This window comes from Octopus bimaculoides, chromosome 9 (assembly GCF_046866305.1).
Source record: "Octopus bimaculoides isolate indiv1 chromosome 9, ASM4686630v1, whole genome shotgun sequence".
Lineage (NCBI taxonomy): Eukaryota > Metazoa > Mollusca > Cephalopoda > Octopoda > Octopodidae > Octopus > Octopus bimaculoides.
Window position 1 is genome coordinate 70,631,804 of NC_142936.1, and position 27,421 is coordinate 70,659,224.

At 33.5% G+C, this 27,421-nt stretch overlaps 1 protein-coding gene across 2 annotated transcripts in view; it reads right to left on the reverse strand.

Moving 5' to 3' along the window:
* Positions 1 to 27,421, reverse strand: part of LOC106868034 (UV radiation resistance-associated protein) — a 63,157-nt gene that overhangs the window by 19,620 nt on the left and 16,116 nt on the right. For both annotated transcript variants that reach the window (XM_014913132.3, XM_014913131.3), the window contains exons 2-7: positions 16,512 to 16,632; positions 11,615 to 11,649; positions 5,953 to 6,016; positions 4,423 to 4,517; positions 3,270 to 3,362; positions 1,713 to 1,807 (exon numbers count right to left, since the gene is read on the reverse strand). In XM_014913132.3, the coding sequence (XP_014768618.1) occupies positions 1,713 to 1,807; positions 3,270 to 3,362; positions 4,423 to 4,517; positions 5,953 to 6,016; positions 11,615 to 11,649; positions 16,512 to 16,632 (503 nt within the window). The remainder of the gene's footprint in view (positions 1 to 1,712; positions 1,808 to 3,269; positions 3,363 to 4,422; positions 4,518 to 5,952; positions 6,017 to 11,614; positions 11,650 to 16,511; positions 16,633 to 27,421) is intronic.

Consider the following 27,421-nt stretch of genomic DNA (forward strand, 5'->3'; position numbering starts at 1 on the left):
TGACAAACCATGAAGGGTATATTTTTTTGTGGAACAATCAAATGGTTTTGTGCTCCAATGTCTAAGAGATCTGACAATGCAATCTTCATATTTCATTTTAAAGAAGTAATTGAGAATCATTTTTTCTGTTGGCACATTCACGATGCCATTGCTAATTGCCACTTATATTCTGCTAATTAGCCCCATCTCTGTAATCTATTGCTTTCTAGTATTACTTACATAGTTTTACTCTAAGGGCTCACTTCAGAGAATGCCACTACCAGTTGTTTACAATCACTCATCAACTCCAGTTTAACTACATTGCTAATCCAGTTACTGTAGGCTTTCCAGGCAGGGAATGACACATTCAGCTTCCAACAATCTGGCTCCTGTCTAAGAATATTATATAGGTCAACTGTGCAGATGATAAACTTGTGATTTGTGCAGCTGACCATCTGACATCATGGATGCCCTATGTTATCCCTATCCACTAACCTAATGAATATTGATCTAGATTCGATCTGAAAGTGACAGTACCGTTTATCTATGTCTACAATGGCATATTAAAAAAATCCAGTGGGTGCCCACCAGATAGCTGGAACTGGTTGAGTAGACTTGTAATGCCATCACTCACATCTATCAGATAGTCCAATATAATCCCAGTGTGTGTCTAAGATGCCATTCTAAAAACCCACTAGTATTTATGAGTGGGACATTACAAGAATGTCTCTAGATGCCTGAAGAAGTCACATAGAGACATAACTGGTCAGTAGCTTGAATTGTTGATTTGCTGTTAAATCTTGGACTCTTGACTTACCACCAAAAATCAGGAAGATTGTCTATATTTTGAGATGCAGACCGTTCCGGAACAACATTAACACTCCACTTGAACTAGGCCTGTGTACACTTTTTAGTCACTGACAAGCATGAATGACTGTAAACAAGATATTCTGGTCTCATTACTACATTGAAACATGATCTTAGCTTAAGTAAGTGACCTTGTTTCCAAGCTAGCTCCAGGTCACGAGATGTTGCTACTGTTGTAGGTGCTAAAGTTCTACTACTGATCTCCTTGTCACTACTGTCACCATCACCCTCTTCAACATAACTCACACAGGGATTGTTGGTGACTTGTAATATAGCAGGGCCAACAGTTGTTATGTTACAGTAAATGTCACATGCTGATGAAGTAAGATGGAGGTGGGAAAGTCACGTTTTTTGCATTCTGTTTAACTGAAGTGAGATACTCTATTTCTCTGTTCATTTTGCCTCTCACTTTTCCATTTTTATTGCTTTTAAATACAAGTGTCACCATATTTAAAACATTTCTCTTTAAAAATCATTTCTGCAATGGAAAACAAAAACATGACACCAAAAAAAAGGGCTAGAAAAACTAGCTGCCAAGTGCTGAGTTGGGTAGGAATCAGTTGATTATACCAACTCCAATACTTGGCTAGTACTTATTTCATTGAATTTGGACTGTAAAGGGATGAACTAAATACTAGAAGGTATTTGGTCTGATGCTCTATCAATTCTGCCAATAAAATATCTAATTTTGAATGAACTATCTTATTTTGAATTTCTATAAATACCAGCTTCTAATATGAACACACAAGGCTGTATGTCAAAGTTAAAAGTGAAGGAAAATGGGTGTTGATTTGGTCTGCAGGTGGATTAATTTACTCCAATAATTTTCCTAGAGATAACAGTTTTGCTTATGAATTTAAGCTTACCTCGTTAGAGAACTGTGTCCATACGAAAATATGAGATTGGAATGTTCTGTTTGATAAAATGAACGAGAAATATCTCTAGGGAATTTAGTACATTTCTGAAATAAGAAATTAAACATGTAATTAATGAATATGCAAGATTCATGTGAGAATAAGAAATAAGGAATACAACTTACAATGAAAATATAAGCAAGAAGGCAACTTAAAACCAGTCTAGTTAAAATTAGAAGTTTGGATACAAAATACAGAGAGAAATAAATATAAATTTGTATACAAAGATTAAAGAAAAATTTAAAAAAAAAAGATTTTTCTACTTTCTATGGTTTTATATCTATGTTTTAATTCTAATAAGAGCAATGACTCTAGTATAAAGTGGTGTGCCTGCAATGGTAATGGTGGTTTTTTTTTTATCAGTTGATCCTTTGCATAAGGATCTTACATTCGTCTGCCATAGCACAAAGACTAATCTATAGCCACCTATAGTTGACTGCAGGAAGGCATTGTCACTAGAAAAACTCAAAGTAGATGAGAAGATCAAATGTCAAACTGAATGGTGAAGTGGTAGAAATTGAAGAACATATGAAAAAAAAAAATAGAGTGGAAAGAACACCAAATATTTAGAAATATCAAATCAGATAGAACTGCAATAGACTTTGTATGTGACAAGCATAAATTGGATTAGTGTATACTGGGTGATTTTTGTATGGCACCAGCACTAGTAAAGTTGCTATGCAACTTGCAAAACTATGAACCCATGGAGAGGTGGCATTATGCTAAGAGATGAGTGGTTAAAGTATGAGAGAACATGTTGGAGCAGAATAGGTTTCTTGATGGAGAGAAAAGAAAAAAAACCTTGAAAGAACCCTGTTGTATATATGTATGTGTGTGTGTGTGTGTGTGTGTGGTTCAAAGGTACAGAAAACAAAAGACAAAGACAGGTGAAGGAACAACAAGCAGGTGTATTAGTTTGATGAATCCATTCAAAAAGCTCTTGTTGGTCTGGGGCACTTGCCCAAGATGACATGTAGTGGGACTAAACCTGGAACCATATGGTGAACTTCTGAACTGCACAGCCATGCTTACATCTATTAATTAGACTTTCCCACATTAGTTCATGAACACAAGTTTTGTAGGCCTAAATAATGAATAGTGACAGAAACAGCTTTAATACCAAAAGGTAATATGTATCCCCTTTTAAAAGGGGATGTAGTGTAAGAACAAAGAATACTGCGATAGTTACCATGAGAGAACCTTTCCTATGGTCTTTTGGTGCATATAAACACTCATGTTTATACTGCTAGCAGGAGATAAATCAACTGCCATTGCCACTTCACTAATAATATAAACAAGAGTGGTTATATGCATAAAAGACCATATGAGAGATTCTCTCATGGTAACTATCACAGTGTTCTCTCTTCTAACACAACATCCACTTTTAAGTGGGGATAAATATTACCTTTTATGTAAGTCTATTTTAATATGAGGGAGATAAAGGAAAATATGTATCAATAAAGAGTGAAGGCCTCCTATGCACATTTAGTAATTAAACTATAAACTCACTTCTAATTCTTCTTCTGTTGGTGCAACAAAGAAATGGTGAAACATGCCAAACACAAGGCTGTTTGGAGGGAACCGGATTCCATCTTTCATAGTCTACAAAAGACAAACAGAAAAAACAAATTTGACATTAGAAACAATTTCACAAATACTATTTATTAACTGGAAACCTTACACTGGTTAGTTAAAAAACAAAACATTCCTTATTAAAATTAATAGGTTCATACGTCAATATAATAGTTTTCTATTTAAAAAACATACAAATATCAGCCTTAATACTTTTCAATTTTTATCATGAGTGAATTTACAGAGTCATGAGTGCATTGGATAAAAAATGCTTTGCCAGTAAGTATATGTATTCTGAGTTCAAATGAAGTCAAGGTTAACTTTACTTTCATCTTTCTGGGGACTGATAAAATAAAGTATCAGTAAAATACCACTTAGCTACACACTTTCATCCCAAAATATTAAAGGTTAAGCTGGCCACAGAAGAATTTGAACACCTATATCAGAGGTTCCCAACCACTGGGTTATGGATCATTTGACACCAGGCCACATAAAGAATAAATTCTAAAATTTTATTTTTATTTTATTGACTATCACAGTCTGCAGGATATTTTTACATTACATATATATATATATATATAGATATAGATATAGAGTAATTAAATATATATTATCTATTTTGCTGTGTTTTGTTATGTGTATGCTTCTCTAGTCTGAGGAAAAAAATGTCTTGCATGAAACCAGTCTATGGAGCAAAAAAAAGATTGGGGACTGTTGACCTGTATCATTATCAATAACTATTTCTAACCTAAGTACAAGGTTACAAATTTTAGTAGTGGGTAGTTGGGTAAGTAAATTAAATTGACCCCAAAACTTAACTGGTACTTTATTTTATCCACTCCAGAAGGAAAAAAAGAAGGTAAAGCTGACTTTGGCAGGATTTGAACTCAGAGCATAATGAATTGGGTGAGCTGTAATTGAATACTGCAAAGTATTTTGTTCAATCCTCAATGAACTTTGCCAGTCTGCTTCCCTAATATCATTACTGATAATATAACCAAATTATCTTAGCACAATTTACATATATGGAAATGAAAATCTTTTGAGAAAAATATTAAAAAACTTAAAAACAAAGATGAAATCAACTTACTTTTGTATCCTGTAGGTGAAGACAGGATAAAAACACTTCCCATTCTAAGAAAAGTTTGAAGACATCATGACCAACCCAAACCCTAACTAGCAATGCTAGTGAGAGTTAAAGAAAACTTTAAAGCAAGATTTCAAAACCAGGTAGAATAGAAATTAAACATTTTACTGTGAGGTTAGAAAGAAAAGAAAGATAGTGAGTTATCTATAAATCCCATAGGAATTTGCAATAAAATGATGCAGCACACACACATTCATAATATATAGACATATATAAAACTTACAATAGTCTTTGGCCATTATTGGCTAAAGCCTTGCTTAAACAGCACCACATGGAGTAGCCTTTTAAGTCAAATCGTGTGTGGGTTTCCAGAAATGGACTGTGCCTAAAATATCAGAGCTTGCTCTTCCTTGCAGTACATACTCTCATCAAATTTTATGCATTTTATTAACTTTTTGTTTTGGCTGATGCAGACAACACTAGTTTTCTTGGACAACATTTTTTCCCCTCAACATTTCTAATATTACAACCAACACAATCATTTCAGCAAAGAGATACATTTTATTTCAGTCCTAATGACATGTTTGACCCTTTAGCATTTAAACCAGCTATATCCGGCCCAAATATTCTATCTGTTTTATGATCAACTTGGTTAGATCTAGCCTCTTACATATTAGTTGACAATGTCATTCTAAAAATAAACAATCACACCATCAAAATCTCAAAGCTATGAGACAATGCATGATGTCTTTAAAAGAATCAGAATAAATGAGCATTACATTTGACAGAATAATCTGAATGATAAAGGGTTAATGAAGGCAATGCATCTATCCTACAGGAATATAAATACAAAATAATGAGCTACTGGCCACATGACGACGATTCCAAACCTTACTTAGATTGCTTGCATGGTCTAATGGTTAAGCACAAACTTGAATGAATAAGCTATCACCATCTTGGCTGAAGTGTCATAATTCCTATTTCATTACTGTGCTCTAAGACAGGGCCAGCTTTAGGCATAGTGAAGTTTCAAGCTAAGAGGTTCTGTAGAGACCCTATTAAGAAATAATTAACAGAGAACTGAGTTGTATAACAACTAGAGTAAGAATGCAGCCAAGATGATAACAGATCCATGCAAAATAAGAGGGTTACTCTTCTCAAATGCATAACTATAAAATAACAAAATCTTTTAAACTGCAAAACTAATAATCCTTTTTTTTAATATTTAGGATTAATTTGTTAATGTTAATTGTTCCTAAAAAAGTTAAATCATCATGAATAATGAAACTCTAACAAATTGTAAAAATAATAAAAAAATCCATATTTTGAGAGGTTTCAAGCTGTAGCTTATTTAATGAATGTCTAAATCTAGCCATGGTTCTCACTAAGACAGTGAATATATCTTACTCAACTTCCTGGTATCATAGCACTTAAATTTGAAGACAATTATTCAACACTAACTGGAATTAGCAAATAGCAGCATGACTTGAGTCAAATCCTGTTTGATGAGAAACCTAATTTGAAAAAGGATACACTTTTTACTTGTCTCAACCTCTTCAGATTTAGTTGTGAGATCAAAGGCCTGCCATGTTGGATTCTGGAAAATTGAAAATATACAGTAAACAGTATTTTTTCTTTATAAAAAACAAACTTAACTGTACATTAAATTATTTAATTAGTGGGAAATTATTTTGTCACAACAAAAACAGCATAACTACAGGGTGTGTCAGATATATGAGGACAGATTTATGTTTATAAAAAAACAGATATATAATAACAGATAATCACTTTATCAAGAAATGCTATGAGGATAAAGATAAACCTTTTTTTATGTTATTCAATAAAACCACCTTCAGCTTCAACAACTGCTTCTATACAAGATCTAAATCATCTATATACTCGAATCAAGTGGTCCTGGTTCATTTTGAACATTACTCTGACTATGTCAGCTTTCAAAGAATTTTTGGTGTTATGGGCGTGTTCATTAACCTCTCTCCCAACAACGCTCCACATGTAATAGTCTAATGGATTGAGATCTGGGGGAATTATGTGATCATGAAAATTTTCAGCCCTCCATTGCTGTGTTATTAAAGCCATGTGTGGTAGTGCAGAGTCTTACTGAAACACATATGGCCTTCCATTGCATACACAGTTTATCCAGGATTTAACAATTATTTCCAGGACCTCAATGTAGGTGTCAGAGTTAACTTTAAGGCCTTGTGGAAAGGAGTAAGGAGGTATCACGTTGTTCATTGCTGACAACCCCTAAAACCATGACAGTTGCAGGAAATTTTACATGTATGACACTTAAAACTTCAGAAGGGTCTGCACATAACCATCTGTCATTTCTTCAGTTAACTTTTTGATCTTGGTCGAAGTTTTTCTCATTAGTGGCAAACCAAACCAAATATTCTGCTGGATTTTTCAGATTGTTTAAAAGCCTTTTAGATCTGATGTAGTGATTTTCTTTTGCTTTTTCTTACAAATTGATTTTTCCTCATCATATAAAACTTATATCTGATGTCTTCGTGAACAACATTTCTAACTGTTCCTTCTGACACATGGAGATCTTTTGCAATTGACCTCATGGACTTTCTGGGATTGTAACCAATGGTCTGTTGAACTTGCTGGATAAATTCAGGTGTTCTGATGATTTTAGAGTGTTGGGAATGCTTTTTATGCTTTGATACTGGTGATACGTTTCTATCTTCAGTCTCTAGCTCCTTACAAACTTTGTAGACGAAAGATCTAGCAACTTTTAAAAATAGAGTTATTTCTTAATTGCTATGCTCAGCCTTTATAGCCACAATAACAGCATACCTCTTCATTTCTTAAGTAAGCTGAGGGTCTGCCATTATTATTTTCTGAAACAAAGACTATACAGAGTGAGCAAAATATGCAGCAATGACCCAAAAAAGGTCTATCCTCAAATATCTTATGCACCCTGTACAGATGTGTGTATCTCCTTTGCCATCAAAACACCAACTTTGATTCTTCATAATTTTCTGAAAAATGGCTATTTCTTGATAAAATTTTCTACAAGTACATTTCAGATGATGTAGATTATGAATGCGTCAAAATTTGATGCCGGGTGAAAAAAATTGGAGTGAGGGTCGGATAATTTATACACTTTAACAAAATGTATGAGGAAACAAAGTTGAGGGGTGTGAATTATCCAACCTCCCCCAAGTTTTCTTTAAATCAAATTCTGACATAATCGTAATCTACACCACCAGAAATATATTTGTAGATAATGTTATTAAAACATATGTAGTCTTCAGAAAGTTATGAAGAAAGTCAGTAGGAGGTCATACATGTATAGTTATACCACAAAAACAATTCAAATATAAAAAAAGGAAAAATAGTGCAGTAACAAACTAATTAACTGGAAAAGACTACTTAATAACATATTTGATTTCCATCAGAGGAAGTAGATTCAAATTAGCAAGGTTTTTGCTTTTTAGAGATGAAACCAAGTTGTGCAGTAGAACCATTCTACAATGTAGTTAAGTCCCTTCTCTGACTATCAGCCAAAGACTATTTATAGACTGAAATGATAATGAATATCTTTGTACTTTTAATATCTGAATCAAAATGCAGTCTAGTTTTTTCTTTCATTAACATAATATCTTTTTGAATCACTCACACAACATTTTTGTTCCCATTTTCATTTTGTAGAATAATTTACATTTTTGTATTTTTCAAATAGAAAAGAGAAGTGATTATTTATTGTTTCCCAACCAAATGGCTTTGTGTTCAGTCCCGCTACAAGGAACTTCAGATAAGTGGTCTTCTACAATAGCTACAGGTCAACCAAAGCCATGTGAATGATTTTGGTAGATGGAAATTCAAAAGAGCTCATTGTGTACATGTATAAGTGACTGTGTGTTTTTGAGAGTGAATTCATATTTTCTGTTGCTTACATGTGTGATCACATTGTAAAACTTGGCATATCAGATGGTTTGTTTGTTTGCAGTCAATTGCAAGAGCATGTTTGGGCTTTTTTAAAATGCCTTGACATGTTGCAATCTTTGTAAACAAATAGCTCAGCCAAACAGTGACATTTGTTTCCAGAACCCCACATAACCAAACCCAGGCTGTTGGTTGTTTAACAGAATTGGAAATTATTGCCTTGCTTGGAAACAGGTAGGAGATAGCATCAGGAAGGGCATCTAGCTAAAGAAAAATTCTGCCTCAACATGCTCTTGTCTGAGCCATGCAAGCATGAAAAAGCAGATGTTAAAATGATACAAAGCACGGAGTGGATTTAATAATAAATAATACCATTTCTAAAAGACAAAAAGTTATTCTACTAGATAAAAACAGTAGAAAATATCACATGAATGATAAAAATATGAAAATATTCATTGTTATTTCTGGCTATGTGGTAGAATAATTTTGCTGCACAACAGATGCTGGTTCCATCTTTACTAAAGTATGCCTCCACAAGTGAGAAACATTTAAATGGCACTGAATGTGTCTATGTTTAGTGGGTGAAGATATTACTGAACCCTATTTAATTTCACAGTGCTTTCTGTACAATTATGTTTTATACATAACTTTGAGTTAAATTCACAAGCAATAAAAATATAATTGCTTATGGCCAGTACCAATGACAGCAGTATGCAGCTACAGATAATGGATCACTCCCCCTCACCTCCAATAAACAAAACAAACAACAATATAGAATAGTTAGCTGTAAATAGATGTAAAGTACACAGTGGAGTTAAAAATAAATGGTACAATCTCAAGGCGGTGAGCTGGCAGAAACGTTAGCAAGCCGACCAAAATGCTTAGCTGTATTTCGTCTGTCTTTACGTTCCGAGTTCAAATTCCGCCAAGGTCAACTTTACCTTTCGTCCTTTCGGGGTTGATAAATTAAGTACCAGTCGTGTACTGGGGTCAATCTAATCGACTGCCCCCCCTCCCCCAAAATTTACCTAGTTGAAAATACAGTGACCATACTAAAATGTAAAAATCATTTGCTTCCAAAGCAAAGTATATAATAAACAAGCTATTATTAATCATTATGTTACACTTATGAGCCAATAGTATAACAACAACCTTTAATCTGTAGATGAAAAGGAAGAAAAGAAAAAAAATACAAAACAGAAGCTTGTATTTGTCATGTGTGCTTGCCACATATTTTTGGATGGCATCCTGTTATTTTGATACAAAACATACATCTGATCTCTGTATCTGTAAATCACCACTCTCACAACAATTAAAGTTGTTGACCTGGTTTAAAGGAAATATCCTTATCAATTTAAATTCATCTGTATGTCCATCAGCCTGATGCTTCATGAATGAATAGGGCAACCTGTTTTCATTTCTCTTAAGTTTGTTCACTGCTTCCTCTTCACCAACCTAAGAGTTGCATGGCTACTTAATAATTATATATTTTTAAGCAAGTTTTTATGATAAAATTCAATAATAAACTGAATATATGTTATCCTTTCCTTCAAAATACTTTTCTATGTAATAACTGCAGATTAATTTTTTTTCTTCTCACAACTATAAATTATTTTGGGGAGATGAAAATTTGTCATTTTTTTAAAGTATAAATTAAAAAGAACACTTTTTAGCCTCCCAGTAACATTTCTATAAAATCATCATCATAACATTCACTTTTCCAGGTTTGCATGGATCAGATGGAATTCACTGAGGTAGATTTTCTCCAGCCAGATACCCTTCGTGTTGCCAAAATTCGCCTGTTTTCAAGCAAAGTAATATTACCCCTTCACCAAGCCTGTTTTTCTCATAAGATTGGAAACAAATGATATTCATTTACAACCATCATGCAATGTCAAGAAAAGGAGATACAAACACACACACACACAAACATGACAGGCTTTTTTTCAGTTTCTGTCAACCAAATCCACTCAGATGCTTGGGTCAGCTCAGAGCTACAGTAGAAAACACTGGCCCAAGGTGCTGCACAATGGGACTGAGCCCAAAACAACATGCTGGAAGGCAATGAAAGCTTTTAAGCAAGTGGGTAAATTTGACCAACATCCCACTACAGCTCATTTATACTAACCAACAAGACTAATATAATTAATGAAGTTTTTCACATTTTGCCAATATTATTTAATAGCAAAAATACTGGTTGTCAAGCATTGGTAGGGAGCAAACACAAACATGAATTTTGAATCATACTCTCCATGAGTAGAAGTTTTATGAAGTTTTTAACAGTAGGTAAAGCTGTGTGGTTAAGATGTTTACTTTGAAACCAAATGGGTTTAGATACGGTCACAGCTAAGTGCCTTTGCATGGCACCGGTCCTCAAGCCAGCCAATGCCATTTGAAGGAATTTAGTAAATGGAAACTGAGGAATACCATTATGAGTGTGCATGTGCATGTGTGGATATGTATGTATGTATGTATATACACACGTGCACGCACACATGCACACATACATCAATCATTATTACTTTTCCATGCTAGCATGGATCAATGGAAAACTAAAAACAGATGATACTGTTTGTACAAACAGCATGCAGCTTGTTTGCTAAGATGGCATAACATGGTAAGAAGCCTGGACATACTTTTGCAGTGTACTGCAAGCAAATGACACCTCCTGTATGAATAGTGATGTTTTTGTTTACAATTGGAGAATACACATCATCAAGATGAGGGAAAATACAACTTCACTCATACAATTACACCCCATGTGCGCGCGCACACACACACACACACATGCTCATATAAATTAAGGCGTTACCTAACATGACAGGTACAGTGGCCATTTTCATTGCATATACAAATATATCCACAAATTTTGACACTGTTTATTTAAGTAATACTATTGTTTATAAATTACATGCATAGGTAGTATATATTAAGTTTGCTTATTTACTTATCATCCACAGTTCAAAGTCTATTTTTGTTGTTGTGATTGTGGCTAAAAGCAGTTTAGCATATTACATTACGTTTTTTTTTTTTTTTATGTAAAATATTTAAACAAGTAAAGATTTAAAAAAAAACTTGTAGATGTATCTAGTGCCTCTTACTACACCCTTTACCCCCAATACCCACATAAAATTTACCAGCTCCTGTCCTTCCCTCAGGGGCTATATTACCCACTTTGTGAAGCACTGTTTTAGGAATAGGCATATATAGATTATTGTAGAAAGGATGAAAGGGGAAAGTTGATCTCGGCAGGATCTGAACCTAGAGTAATGATAATACTTACCAAAGACCCAGAAATTTTTTCACTGGTATAAAAGGCTGTAAAAAAAAAAAAAAAAAGAAAAAGAAAAAGTTAGTTATCAAAAGCAAACAATACATAACATTTCTCACATATATAATATATACTTTAAACTGACTAAAACAGGATAATAAAATGATGTGTTTGATAGCAGATAAGAAAGTTAGCTCATAGGTGTATCTGACATTTTAATAATTTTGATTTTTTTTCAAAATTATCTTTTTTTTTTACCTCCAGTTTATCTAAGAGAAAAAAAGGTGAATTTATGAAATTATTCTTAATTATTCTGTGTGATGGGCTGCTTCACAACATGAGTTTCAGTTTGATCCCTCATCATTGCACTTTAGGCAAATAAGCTGCCACTGTCTCAGGTTAATGAATGCCTTATGAGTGGAATTTGGTAGACAGACACTGAGTAGAAGCTGTGTGTGTGTGTGTGTGTGTGTGTGCGTGGGTGCATGCGTGTGTGTGTCTGAGTGGCTAAGAAGTTTGCTTCTCAGCTACATGGTTTCAGGTTCAGTCCCCCCGCGTGGCATCTTGGTTAAGAGTCTTCTGCTATAACCCCAGGGAGACCAAAGCCCTGTGAGTGGGGATTTGTTGGAAGGAAACTGAAAGAAGTTTGTGTGCATGCAAGTGTGCGTGTGTTCAATAGATTTTATTTATCTTTACAGATTCGATAAAGTAAGTGCAAGTGAAGTAATCAGGGAATCAATTTTAATCAACTGCATTCTTCCACCAAAATATTTGGCCATAAGCCTATGCTACATTCACTACCACCATCACCACCGTTAATGGTGGAAATCCTACTGGAATCAAATTTGTTTCTGCTCATTGTGGTTGATAAAGTGCAAGTAACTAACAATGATTTAATCAGCTCTACATTTATCTGTATAGGATAATATAGAATATATCAATGTGCTAAGTATATCAATATTATTTCTTTTCACATGGTATAAAGGCCAAACAATATTGGAAACATGGAGCAGTGATCATTCATAGCTTTCCCAAGAACATTAGAACACTGAAATGGGCTCAATTGGGAATTGAAAGCACATCATAGTTATTGGTTTGCAAGAGGATTCTTTTTGCTTTACACTGTATGTCACAAGAAAGATATCAATAATAATAGCTTCTGATTTAGGTACAAGACCATCAATTGTTAGGGGAAGTGATTAGTCAGTATCTTCAACCCTATACTAGACCGGTACTTTTTTCTTATTGACACCAGAGGGATGAAAGGCAAAGTTCACCTAATGTGTGATTTGAACTGAGCGTAGTGGGTCATCACAAAAACTGCACAGTATTTCTTTCAGACACTGTAATGATTCTGCCAATAACCACCCTAAAGATATCAATAATGATAAAAAAAAATGTGAAGGTGTTTGTTAAATTGCATAAAAGTTTAAGAAATTGCTTCTAATAACAATGTATTTCACTACAATAAGACTCTGAAGGTATTTCACTTTCTGAATACATTGTTACTATTTTGATATTTCTGCTAAAATCTAAGAAGTCTCGAACAGTGTTTAATTATCAATTTCCTTAGATTCTTCCTGATAACAAAAGCCATTTCAATTTCATCATCATTCACTGTTGTAATATATAATGTTTTACCGTTAATCTGAAGGATTACCCAATACTTATTAATAGACTACATACATATGTATTTGGTTGATTCAATAATTGTGTAAAACTATTTTGTTACATCTCAAGAACAAAGGACATTATTTCATATCAGTCACTGGAGATAAAAAGAGTGATCTGTTATTTATATTGAGTCAATCTCCAGAGTCATAAATGGGAAGTTATAAATGATAAAAGCTACTTTAAAGAATGGGAGATGGGATAAATATAACACTATTGAGAGATATCAAAACAATATGATGGCAAAACAAAGAAAGAAAAAAGAAACATGATGGAATGGGACGACATACAAATTGCAACAAATAACAGTATTCAGACTTTAATAAAGCACTGCTAGGAGTTACAAACATAAAACCAGCACTTTACAGAAAGGGTAAAACTAAAAGATAAAAATTTACCATGGACTAGATTCTCAAATTGTTTTTGATCATGGATAACCTTAGTAATTTAAATTACTCTGTATATCATACTGACATTAGAAATGTTATTTGGAAGTAAACCAAAGAAAATTGTAAAATTAAGTTCTTTGATCTTTTAATCATTTCATTTATTTGATTTTGGCCATGCTGGGACACAACTTGAAGGGTTTTAGTCCAACAATTCAACCCTGATAATGATTTTTGAAGTCTGGTACTTATTCTACCAGTCTCTTTTGCCAAACCACTAAGTTATAGAGACATAAGCATACTAACCAGTTGTCAAGTGGTAGGGGAACACACACACATACGTATATACATAAGGTACACACACATACATACATATGTATGACAGGCTTCTTATGAAGGTGATGCTTGTTTACAACCTTCACCTGATGTCAAATTTTGGTGGAAGAAGGTTTTAATTTGGATCACTTTAAAACGTAAAATTTGCTTCATTAAGCCAGGAGTGGTCTCAGGTGAGTTGGTATCAAAATGGTTAAATGAAGAAGGATACATTGTATAATGAAGTCCTTGATAAGGAAGGTTACAGCTAGAACACCTTTGATCATAAGTCACCTTCATCAAGGGAGACCTGAGGCTAAACAACACCTATATATGAAAAGTTTTAGTGAAAATAATAAAAATGTGAATCAAATATAATTTACAACCAAAGATGAAAATAATATCTCAGAAAAAATTTCTTCTGTAATGCTAATTAAGCTGAAACCTAGCAGCCAATACATTCCCTAAGTAATAGTATAGTAATTAAAGAAAGCACACACTCGTTAGATGAAATGTTCAAGTAAATCAGTGTGTTCTTACTTCATGGGCAAAAAAGCAATGCTTAAAATTCTGTATTAATATCACAAAATTTTTTAAAGGAATTTTAAGATTTCAGAATTAGAATAAATCTAAATACTTGTGGGTGTAGGTATGAGATTACAAATGAGAAAACATGTACTCAGTACAAAAACAAAAGTACAAATATTTTAGTGCATACTACTCAAAAGCTCCACATTTGTTGCTGTGCAAGCAACAGCACACACAAAACTGAGTAGTAAGAGAGTAACATCAGTACTACAATATATAGGGGATGTGTTGACTAGAGTTGACCAACACCTTGAAAGTGGAACTAGTAGATGGAAACAGCAGGAAACTCCTATATATATGTATGTGCATGTACTATATTGGGTTGAGGAATAATTCATGAGCGTTTTTAAAAATGCACGCAGAAATAAAACACATTGGCAAAATGTTCTGTGTTATTTAAAAGAGAATATTTTGCTCTACAAGATAGTGTGTTTTGATTTTTTAATTTCATTGATTTTTGTGTATTTTCAGATCATTAAAATGGAATGTCAAGTGGACAAAACTAGGCATTTTCGACACCATTTGCTTTTTGCATTTAATCAAGGTGTAAAGATAACTGAAGCTGTTCGTGAGATTTGAGCTGTGTATGGAGAAGGAGCAATGCCTCAAAGTACTGATTGCCATTGGTTTTCAGGCTTCACAAATAGGAATTTTGACCTCAAGGATGGATCACACACTGGTCAACCAATTGAGTTCGATGAAGAGCAATTGAATCAACTTCATGAAAATCCACGTCAAACGACCAGAGAATTGGCAGAGCAGATGGACTGTGATAAAAAAAATTGTGGTGAACCACCTTCACTCAATGGGTGAGGTTCAGAAACTTGGCACTTGAGTGCCACACACTTCGAGTGAAAACAAACAAAATTCAATGCTCCATAATCGCTGCCAGTTTGCTTGCTTGACATTGCTCAACACATAGTTACAAACAGCGTTTTCATTACTGCATTGTTACTGGTGATGAAAAATGGTACCTTTACATCAACATGAAGCAGCGAAAAGAATGGCTCAGTCCTGACGAACAAGAAACTCTGCAAGCAAAACAAGACCGTCATCCTCGAAAGACCATGTGTGTGTATGGTGGGACTGGGAAGGCATAATTCATTACGAACTGCTTGAGCACAACCAAACACTCAATGCAGAATTCTATGTTCAACAACTGCACTGACTCAACGAAGCAATTCAAGAAAAAAGACCGAACAGACAAAATGGCACTCTTCTGCAACACAACAATGTCCATCCTCACATCACCAATATGACCAAAGCCTTGACTCAAGAACTCGAATGGGAAGTGCTGCCTCATCCTCCATACTCTCCAGACTTGGCACCATCAGATTTTCATCTCTTTTGACTGCTTTCAGACACTGTGTGGTGTGTCGTTCAATAATGATGTGGAATTGAAGGCTTGGTTGGACAAATTCTTTGAGTCAAGACCAGGAGATTCCTATTGCTGAGGCATCGAAAAACTTATTGAATGATGGGAGGAAGTCATAAACAACAATGGAGAGTATATTATTAATTTGTTGTAGCTTTTTTGTTTAAAATAAGTTTGAATAAAATGCTCATGAATTATTCCTCAATTCTCTATATATTTATTTATTGTGAACATTAATACATTTACCTCTTCCTACTGTGATGACATTTTTCTGCACTGCTTAAAAACAAAAGCACATTTATTTATAAAAGCATTGTCATTGTTTGTTTGCAATCTGCCACAAAAACCTATTCAGCCATTGAGATGTTCTTTGTTCATTGTACTAGAAGAAATAGGAGCTGGAGAACAAGCAAAAGTTAGCCAATAGATAATCCAACCAGTTGTAAAAAAAAGATACCTCAATAAACTTCATCTGATCCATACCAATGTGAAAAAGTGGATGTTAAAACAACAATAATACACAGACACACACAAATACATGCAGACAGAGCTACGAAGCGAAAAGTGATATTACCTGGTGATTTTGCATCGGTATGTAGTGTAAAAAATGTTGACAATCTGTTATTGTCTGTCCCTAGTTCGTCTTTGTACACTAGATTTCGCAGGGAGACACTTTTCAAATGACGGATCCTTTTCTGCAAATAAGAAGTATATATTTAGTTGCATTGTTTATTTACTAATTTAAAAAAATTCCCAAATTAATGATATCACAGTTATTTATTAAAATGGTTATTCAGGTATTTAGAAAAAGGCTTGTAAGAATCTTTTATGATGAAATATCTCTAATATTTTTTCACAATGATAAAATACCAACCCATTTTAGTTAAAACTAATTTCTTAAAACAATATTTCATTTATACAAACAATATTTGGTAAGAACTTACACTGGCTCAAGCTAACAAGAAAGTTTTGAGGTAGTCACTTGACCTACAAGAAATAGTAGACAAATTGGCACTACTTAAATACAGAGGTCCCGATGCATCTACATGCACACTTGTTAGGGTTAGTTTTAGTGTTGGTTAGAGTTACATAGATGCATCAGGACCTCTGTATTTAAGTAGTACCAACAAATCTCCCTCAGATCACACTACAGTTTTCTTTTTTGTAAGGACACATCAAATAATGTAGTCCTTGATACACTGAGCTTGAATAAAAAAGATTGAATAGTCAAAGCTACAGTGCCCTTGATGATAGATCTATTTGATCAGGGCTAACCTGGAGTTACCAACAACAACAACATCTACATAAACTGGCTAATAATTATTGACCCACTTCAGTGATAGGAAATGAAGATCAAGTTTCTCAACAGTTTTGGCGTTTTGTTAACTTCTACTCCAAGTTTAAAATGCTGTGGTTTAAGTTAATATAATATTAAGTATATCAAATCTAAAGAGAAGACATAGAATGCTCGTATTGGGCTCATCCCCATATTTCTGTTGAAATACACTGCCTTTGTTTCAATTTTGAAATTAAAGAAGAGTTTAGTAAAATAACTGTCATTATTAATCTGGAGTAATTTTGTTTCAATTTTGAAAATAATGAAGAATTTAGAAAAATAATTCATTATTGATCTGGAGTAATTAGGTGTCAATTTTGAAAATGATGAATAATTTAGTCAAATAGCAATCATTCTTAATCTGATGTAACTGTTTCAATTGAGTTTTGAAAATAATGAAGAATTTAGTTAAATAACTGTCATTACTGATATTGCATTTTAAGGTAACAAGTTGGCAGAATCGTTAGCATGCCGGGCAAAATGCTTAGCAACATTTCATCCATCTGTACATTCTGAGTTCAAATTCCACCAAGGGCAACTTTGCCTTTCGGGGTCAATAAAATAAGTACCAGTTGAATGTTGGGATCGATGTAATCGACTCATTCCCTCCCAAAAAATTGCTGCCCTTGTGGAAAAATTTGAAATCATTATCAATATTGCATTTGGGACAAAAAGTAATGTAAGATTTTAATGGAAGATATTATATTAGATCATTCTAAAACATGAAAGTTTGTATCACAATCAGGAGTAGCCTCAGGCAGGTTAATATTGGAAAGATTGAAGAAAATACTACAGTTTAAATAACCAAGTTTTGAATAATGCAGAGTGTTTTTTTAACATACACTCACAACCATAAATTTGAGGGCTTGAGTCTAATTTATTCAAGCACAATACTTGACAAATTCTTATTTCATTGAACACTGAAAGATGAAAAGCAGAGTTGAGCTCGGTGAAGTTTAAACTCAGAACATGAAATGATATAAACTAAACACTGATGCTGCAAAACCACTGCCATTTTAGAACAATATAATAATAATCATGGTTTCCATATTCATTTCCTCATTTTGGTCTAAGGTAGGTAAATCCACAAAAATGATTTCAATCATATTTTGATCTTGATAGTTTTAAATGTTGGCCACTAATACTTACAACCTAATCATTTCATCTAGAGTTTTCATTGACTTTTCTAAATATCATTATTATCCAATAATGGACAATGGATTGGCAGAATTGTCAGAGTGCCAGACAAAATGCTTTGCAGTATTTCTTTCAGCTCTTCACATTCCAAAGTTAAATATCTCAAAGCAAACTTTGCCTTTCATCCCTCTGGCATTGATGAAATAAAATACTAGTCAAATACTGGGTTTCATAGTATCAACTAACCCATTTCCTCAATTTTTCAGGCCTTGTACCTATACTAGAAACAATTATTATCCAACAGAATTCCTTCATGCATTACATACCCTTATTATTTGAGTTTTGTCTTGGAAACAATATCGGTAGTCTTAAGTGCTTTTTCATTGAACTTACTTTAATTTTCCAGACTAAATGCATTTATCTAGTTTCATTCTTTTATGTTATGAGTTCAAGTCCCACAGGGACCAATCTCACTTTTTATCAACACTGCCCACTAGGATAGATAAAATAAGCGATTCATTTAATAGATTATACCTATCCCAAACAAAAATTAGCATGTAATTAGTTCAAACTGCTTCTATTCCTGTAACAACATAATGAACATGATTTCCATATCCACTTCCTCATTTTGGCCCAATTCTTCTGTCCTCAAAACTTTCAACTTCAGTTCAGAAATTTCTTTCTGTCTACATGAACTAATTTATAGTCAATAATTCCAGTGAAATATTAATAAGAACTAATTTTACTTGGCTACACTGTATATTTTCTATGTTAAAATTACATCAAAGACATTGAGCAATGCCTCCTGCAGAGAAATCAATTATAATGCAAATAGACACTTTATTATGTACAGAAATATGTAAATATAATGGAAATATTTAATATCTATAATTTTATGCTTTGCTTTTAATTGACTACAAAGAAAAATAAAGATCCATAATTTTAACTCTTTTATTTTTACTTTTCCAATAGTCACCAAGTATTAAATAGCTGCTTGCTGCTTCAGTGATATATTTGTATAAGTCAGCAATAAACCAGCTGAGTTATAAGAGTGTTGGATGGACTATCTTGCCATATTTCTTCTACCTCATTGCATTCTGAGTTCAAACCCTCATTGATGTCAAGTTTGCCTTTCATCCTTTCAGGGTCTACAAAAAAATAAAAAGCTACCAATCTTGGATGGTTGACTGGCAGGACTGTAAGAGAGTTGGGAAAATATGCCTTGTGGTATCTATTCCAAGTTTTTGTGATATCTCACAGCAACACCTGTGACAACACTGATGCCAAGATGTATCATGTTAGTAGCCTTTCCTTTGGACAAACATCAGAGGCATGGAGAGGAGAGTCTTGTATGTGTGGGCAACAGCCAGTCTTCCTCATAATAATCTTGACCAGGGTAGAAGCATGGCTGACTTTGACTTAGAGAGTCCCTATAATTTACGCTGTGTCTTGGCCTATGTATAATGATTTTGACTACAAAGTGATTAACAAAAATATCTGAAGACACTTTTCTCTTTGTAGTTGGTCAATTATACATGACATGAATGATAGTCTAAAGCTTGGTTAATACAGATAATGGTTTCTGAGAGTACTTCGTAAAGTGATTAGACAGTAGTTATGGAGAACGGTTTCCAAAAATCAAATCACAAATTTCAAAGAAATCACCAGCAAGATACCACTTTCTTTTCTCATACAATAAATGAATAAAAATCAGGAAAAAAAATAAAAAGTAGAATATTCATTTGCTTTTGATAATAAGATGTTAGTAAACAAATTTATGGTTTTTTTGAAAATGAAAATGGTGTTTATTTCATTCTAAATGTTACTAAGGTAATGTTAGAAATAATGTTTATTTCTAATATTACTTTAATAACTAACATTTACAAAAACCATAAATATTTTTATGAACATAATTAGGTTACAGCATATTTTTTCAACTGCTTTAGTCATTGTTGTTAGGACATTTAGTTAAAGGAAAGGTACCCTACACCACAAAATTCTGATAAAAAGTTAAACTTATTCCACTACACATTTGTGATAGTTAAGTGGACCTTGACCTAAAGCTGGTTTAAAGATAACAGCTAAAACAATTCTAAATTAATTATATTACTTAGCATGTAAAAAAGACATTAAATTATTGGTGAAGATAGATAAGATATCCATGTTAAATTATATAAAATTTCTGCCATAACACTTAAAGTGTATGAAAATATTTGCTGATTTGGACATTGTTAAATCCTCTGAATTTGGTTATAAAATTATGAAACCTTGCAAAACTTAACAGAAGTAGTATCATGTGGACCTTATCTTCCTGCGCATGTCATTAAAATACTTGAAAAACTTGACAGCAACACCAACAATCCACTTATTCCTTTTTCTAACTCAAAACATGGAAGAAGACTTCTTCACTTAACTACCATACAACTTACAAACTATAGCCAAATAATACATGACTGCTTTGATATCAAAACCCTACCATGAACCATCTTAAGTACAATTGACAGCAGCAGAGCTTCCTCTTTACTACCTGCTTATAAACAAAATAGGTAACATTTTTAAAGTAGTAATACAAAATGCTGTTGCAAACTACACATCACATCAAACTTAGTTAGAGTATAGAGAAAAGACATCTAAAATCTGTAACTCCACAAATAGTTTACCACGAGAATTCATCCTTTCAGTCTTTTTACTTATATCTAAATGACTTCCCTATATCTCTATAAAGATATGGTATCAAAGCCTCAAAAGCAAATTGTGTCACAATCACATCCTCCCACCTTCACCAGACACAATTGCATGTCAGCTACCTAGAAACTTGGCATCAGACAAATAGACTAAAAGTACCACTTCCCAAATCCACTATCTCTGATGTCAGATAGAGACACCTTTACATTCAACAAGATAACATGCAACACATACTGAGAAGATTACAAAAGTACAAAGAATTTCATGCAACATCTTTACAACATTCATGCAGAGTGCACATAGAAACTACATTTAATCAACACAATCTGGCCTTTGTGCCAGTGGCACGTAAAAGCACCCACTATACTCTCGGAGTGGTTGGCATTAGGAAGGGCATCTAGCTGTAGAAACTCTGCCAAATCAGATTGGAGCCTGGTGTAGCCATCTGGTTTCACCAGTCCTCAGTCAAATCGTCCAACCCATGCTAGCATGGAAAGCGGACGTTAAACGATGATGATGATGATGATGATGAATCTGATATATTCAAACAATACATCAGATCCATCATGAGTTATGTCAGCTTTACCTGGAACCCCAGTCTTGCCACAACAAACCACAAAGAACATTAAATGGGACAATTCATGCACACAGACCATTCTTACTCTTTACACAATGAAACACACTCCACCTGGGTATGTGAAGAGGATAATTTGTTGATGCAACAAGTCCCAACCTTTATAGTCCCTCTTACTACAATTATAATCATCTGGAAAGACCCAGATACATTTACAACACAGTATTAAAAATACTTTTTCCCTTGCACAATCCAGACCAAAATAAAACAAATATGTACAAAAATAGCAATGGTATCAATTATTCATTGCCCACTAGTTAGCACCAAATACAGCTAAGATGCACACAACTAATGTTAAGTGCAGAGATACAACAGCCAAGTTCGAACAGAGTTCACCTTGTTTACACACACAAATAGACTGTGGCAGTGGAAAAACAGCAACCCAGTGTGCCACATTGCACAAAATCTTGGGCAAATATCTTCTACCCTAGCCACCAGAGTGAAGTTTGGCGTACAGAAACTGGCAGAAGACTGCCAGATATATGTATGCACACATACACACATGCAAGTGATGAATGGTAGAATATCTGCTTAAATGTTCATTGATCAAAAATACACAAGTAGTATCTACATTTTGATTAAGTACCTTTATATTGAGGTTGACTTTGTCTTTCATCCTTAAGAGATTGATAAAAATAATACTAGACAAAGTACTGGGGTCAGTGTAATTAACATAGCCATAGTTTAAAAGATTGAAATCAGTAAGAGAAAAAAAAAAGAAAAGAAAAGATCCAATTAGTGATTCATAAGGTTATGACAACAAATTATTTTCCCATTAGCTGTAACTAACTCAAGATAAGAAAAGTACATAAAAAATTATAAAAAGGAAGTAAAACATACTATTAGTAACTCCAAAGTCTTCTAAGATTATATTACTATCTCACTTACAAATAGCTGTACTACAGCTTGTTTTATTTTTTTCAGGACTTAAAAACAAACAATATATATTCATATCAGAATTTGTTTTTTCACAATATCAGCATTTCTGTGCTTATGTGAGATAGATGGATGATGCAACAGTATACTTTTCACTGAATCTTGATTTTGTAAACATCACTTCTGAACTGCCAAAGTGTTCTAAATTTGATCTATTTAATACTTTGTAAATCTTCTACCACACGTATGCCTCCCATTCATTGGCATCTTAGCTTCCAGCATACACTATCCAATAGTATTATGTGTCCATACAAATGTACTTGTTCTTTCTGCATACATCTGCTAATGCTTTTGTATCCCATTCACTTTCAGTTCTCTTGCACTATCTAATGCCATATGGCAACATATATGTTACTCACACCTCAAATAGTCTGCCTTGTACTTATTAAGTACTTGTATTAGTACAAGTACTAATTAAGTACATTCAGTAACTAACCAAATAAAGAAAACGGCATAGTCACCAGGGGGAATATTTATAGCTTTATATAGCATCAATAGTCACAGATAGAGACATTACTGCATTATTATTGTATCCAGAAAGGTATTCTATAATAATTTAAAGTCTAAACAATTCTCTGGAAACAAATAAAAAATAAAAAAACCAATATCTGTGGACCATGCAAACAATTCTACTTACTCCAATCTGTCTGACAAATTACATTTCTACTCTGGATTAGCAATGAGAAGGACATCTGGTGTTCAAAACAAGAGCATTACACAAATTTTCAAATATGTTACAGTAACCCCATCTGTTACATAACACCCACACTAGTTTATTAATCTGTTTAAAGTTAAACCTTCTTTCCATTACCACTTACAAATAATCTACCTTGAGTTCCCTTATTGTCTCTTGTGTGTTGTCAAACATACACATTACTGTTAAACTTAACATCAAAGTATTAAAAGATAGAGAATCCTCTTAAACATCAACCAAAATTCCATCAATCTGGAAGAGGTAAAAGACCAAACACTACCTCTCTTCACCTGACAGATTATTGTTATAAACAATGATTTCTAATTTAGGCACAAAACCAGAAGCTGTGAAGGAAGTTTAATTTTATAACACTGACCCCACCCTGTATTTGACTGGTACTTTATTCTATTGGCTCTGAAAAGATGAAAGCAAGGCTGACCTCAGTGGTATTTAAACTTAGAATGTAAAAAGAGCAGGAAGCAATGCTGTTAAACATTTTGTTCCATGTGCTAATGATTCTACCATCTCTCTACCATAATAACAACAACAATAATAATAATGTGCATGAAGAGACCTTGTGAGACCCCTGACAACAGGCTGCTGTCTGCTCTCACAGAATCAACCTGAGGAAACAAAACCGAAGTACAACAACAACAACAATAATAATAATAATAATCAATCGGATTACAACCACCAAATAATCTCTAACCTTATAAACAGTAATAATTTCTTATACTTCAAAGAAAGTATCTGATTCACTCACAAATGCTTCATTCTCAATAGTTTCAGGTAGAGTAACTAGAAAGGTCAAACTTAATCTTAAGAAACTTTCTTCTAAACAGAATCATATTTAAATAGATATTGGCCCTAACCTATAATTGATCTTCGTGTGTAACATGAAAAAAACCTACAAAAAAGAAATGGTTTATATAAAACTCTTAAGTAACTATTAAAATAATCTCATTTTTTCTTTCATCTTTCATATATATATCTTTTAGCTTGTTTCAACCATTGGACTGTGGTCATGCTGGGGCATCACCTTAAAGGATTTAGTCAAACAAATTGACCTCAGTACTAATGTTTTGTGAGTCTGTTACTTATCCTATCAGTCTCCTTCACCAAACTGGTAAGTTATGAGGACATAAACAAACCAACACTAGTTGTCAAGCAGTGGTGTAGGGACAAACACAAAGACGCATATGCCATATATGTGATGGACTTCTTTCAGTTTCCATCTATCAAATCTGTTCACGAGGATTTTGTCAAACTGAAGCTAAAGTAGAAGATACTTGCATGAGGTACCATGCAATGGGACTGAACCAGAAACCATGTGGCTGAGAAGCAAACTTCTTACCACAAAGCTGTGTGTGTGTGTGTGTGTGTGTGTGTGTGTGTGTGCATACGTGTGTGCACGTGTATAGTTTGTTTTTCCATGCTAATATGATTTAGAGGTTTAGACAGGTAAGTATTCCCTGCAGAATTTTTATGATTGGATGCTGTTCCTGTCACCAACTCTTAGCTGTTTTTCAAGTAAGCTTGCTTTTTAATCCAGAGGAACTCGAAAGCACAGAGCTAATAGATGATTTGGTGACAGGAAAAGTCAACAGACATCATTAGTTGCAGTCAAGTTAGATTGTAAATATTCCTACAGACACACACACATATATATATAGAAATGCATACACTTATACACAAGCACACGCATACATAAAAGATTTTTTTTCAGGCATTGGTTGGTATGGAGTAAAGCAAAATACATCTGCATAAGGCACAGCATAGTGAGATTGAGCCCAAAGTCAAACAGATTAAAATATAACCTATTGTACTTGTTTATAAAAAGTTATATTTTTCTTTTAATGCTCTAATTTCTACCAAATCATTAGTGTGAAAAGTATAATTTATGACTAACATAGAAACTTTTTACAATTCAACCAGTAAAAAAGTAATAAGATTTTCTTATAATTTCATTTATATTATATGATTTACTTAATAGTGTCGAATATTTGACTAACTTATAAACAGAAATATTATGCTGATACCTACTTATTTTTATAAGTTAATCAGAAGTTTGAATGCAGTTACCAGGCAGCCCTGTATACCTGGAGAAATGACTTAGCTCTTAATAGTTGTAACTATAGACAGGCACCATAAGATGAAACCAGAGGAGGCAGAGAAAGTGAGAAAGTGACAGACATAAGTTTTTACTTAAAATCAACTAAAGCATTAAACAGCTGTAAGAATGAGATGACAGAATGAAAAAAAAAGGGGGTAAGAGATAGTGATGTACAAAGCTCAAACAAATTAAAACAAAAACAAAACATAAAACAAAATGTCTGCCCTCAATCCCAACTATTATTGATGTGTGGCATTCTCTCCAGACTATACATAAACATTTCCCAGTCCTTCTTTCCAAGATACATATCCCCTGAAACTTTCTTCATACTACTGCTTCCTCACCAACTAACCTGCAAATTTAATTTGAACATCAATCCAACTGACCAGTTATTCCAATCCATTTAATTTAGGAGAGATTTATAATGTTACAGCTTTTGGTCTTCATTGGGAAAATGAATAATATCTACCTCAAAGAGAAAAGTTTCAGGTATCACTACTTCTGTTATATATCATTAACCTTTCTTTTAGTTGCTTCATTCACTGGACTGTGACTATGCTGGGGCACCACCTCAAAAGGTTTAGTTGAACAAACTGACCCTACTACTTACATTTTAAGGCTGGTACTTATTCTATCAGTCTCTTTTGCTGAATCACTAAGTGGGGATGTAAACAAACCAACACTGATTGTCAAGTAGTCTGTATGTGTGTGTGTGTGGGGGGGACAGAAACACATATGATGGGTTTTCATACAGTTTCAATGTCAGCCCAGGACTATAGTTGTCCAAGGGGCCATGCAATGGGACTGAATCTGAAACCAAGTGGTTGTAAAATGAGCTTCTTAACTACACAGACATACCTGCACTTTTATTAAAAAAATTAAATAAATAAATAAAAAAAACTGAGCGAATGTTGTCTTCGTGGTCATTTGACTCTCTAGAAATAGCAGTCAAATCTCTATAAAATTACAATCAATCATCTAAGAAATGAATGACACTTAGGATAATGTAACCTTAGATACACAAGCTTGAAAATAATAATAAAATGGATGGTCATGGCTGGAATGCATTTGATGAGGAGTGTTCATCAGACAGAGCAGACCTGGATCCAAACAAACAAATATATATTTAAGCAGAAAAATTAAAATTCATTTGAGTATGTTTACATATTCCAGTAGCTATTTAAAAATACATTTAGATCACCAGTGCATTTCTAAATGTATTTTTAGTAATCTAAGTAGTCACTAGATATTTTGAAAAGATTTAAACATCTAAAGAAATGAAAATATTTCAAAAATGACAGACAAGTGATTAACATTCCTTTCAACTAGTTAAATATTTTGGAATAACAGTCTTAAGAAGCCAAGACATGTATATTGGCCTTCAGAAATGAAAACATTCAAATAAGCTTGACAGGAGGATTACAAATGTATAATTTATTCCACCATTTTCTTTTTTTTTTTCCTTTTATTAATTATTCTTGTATAAATTTTATCATATCTTGTCACAAATGAGATGCTGGAAATGAGCCAAAACCTAATTAAAAAATGAATAGCATGAAAGTGAATCCATTATCATTACAATAAAACATGTATGGCTTTCCAACTGCTTTTGTTGGTAGCTGGTACTTCTCAGATTTCTCTGACTTTTGATACCAACTGATCTGAAAACCTTTAAATTCTCTGATACAGAGTTCCAGTTTTGGAGTGATCTGAAAACTTTTCAACAAACCTTCATATTAGCCCTTTAGCATTTGAACTAGATATAACTGGCCCAAATATTCTGCCAGTTTTACGTTCAAAGCCATCAGAACTGGCCTCTCATGCTTACCTTACAATGTCTTTCTAAAAAGAAACAGTCACATCATCAAAATCTTAAATATAAATAAGTATCACATCAGATTACATCTGAATGTTAAAGAGTTAATTTATGTTCCAAAAACTGGCTTGAT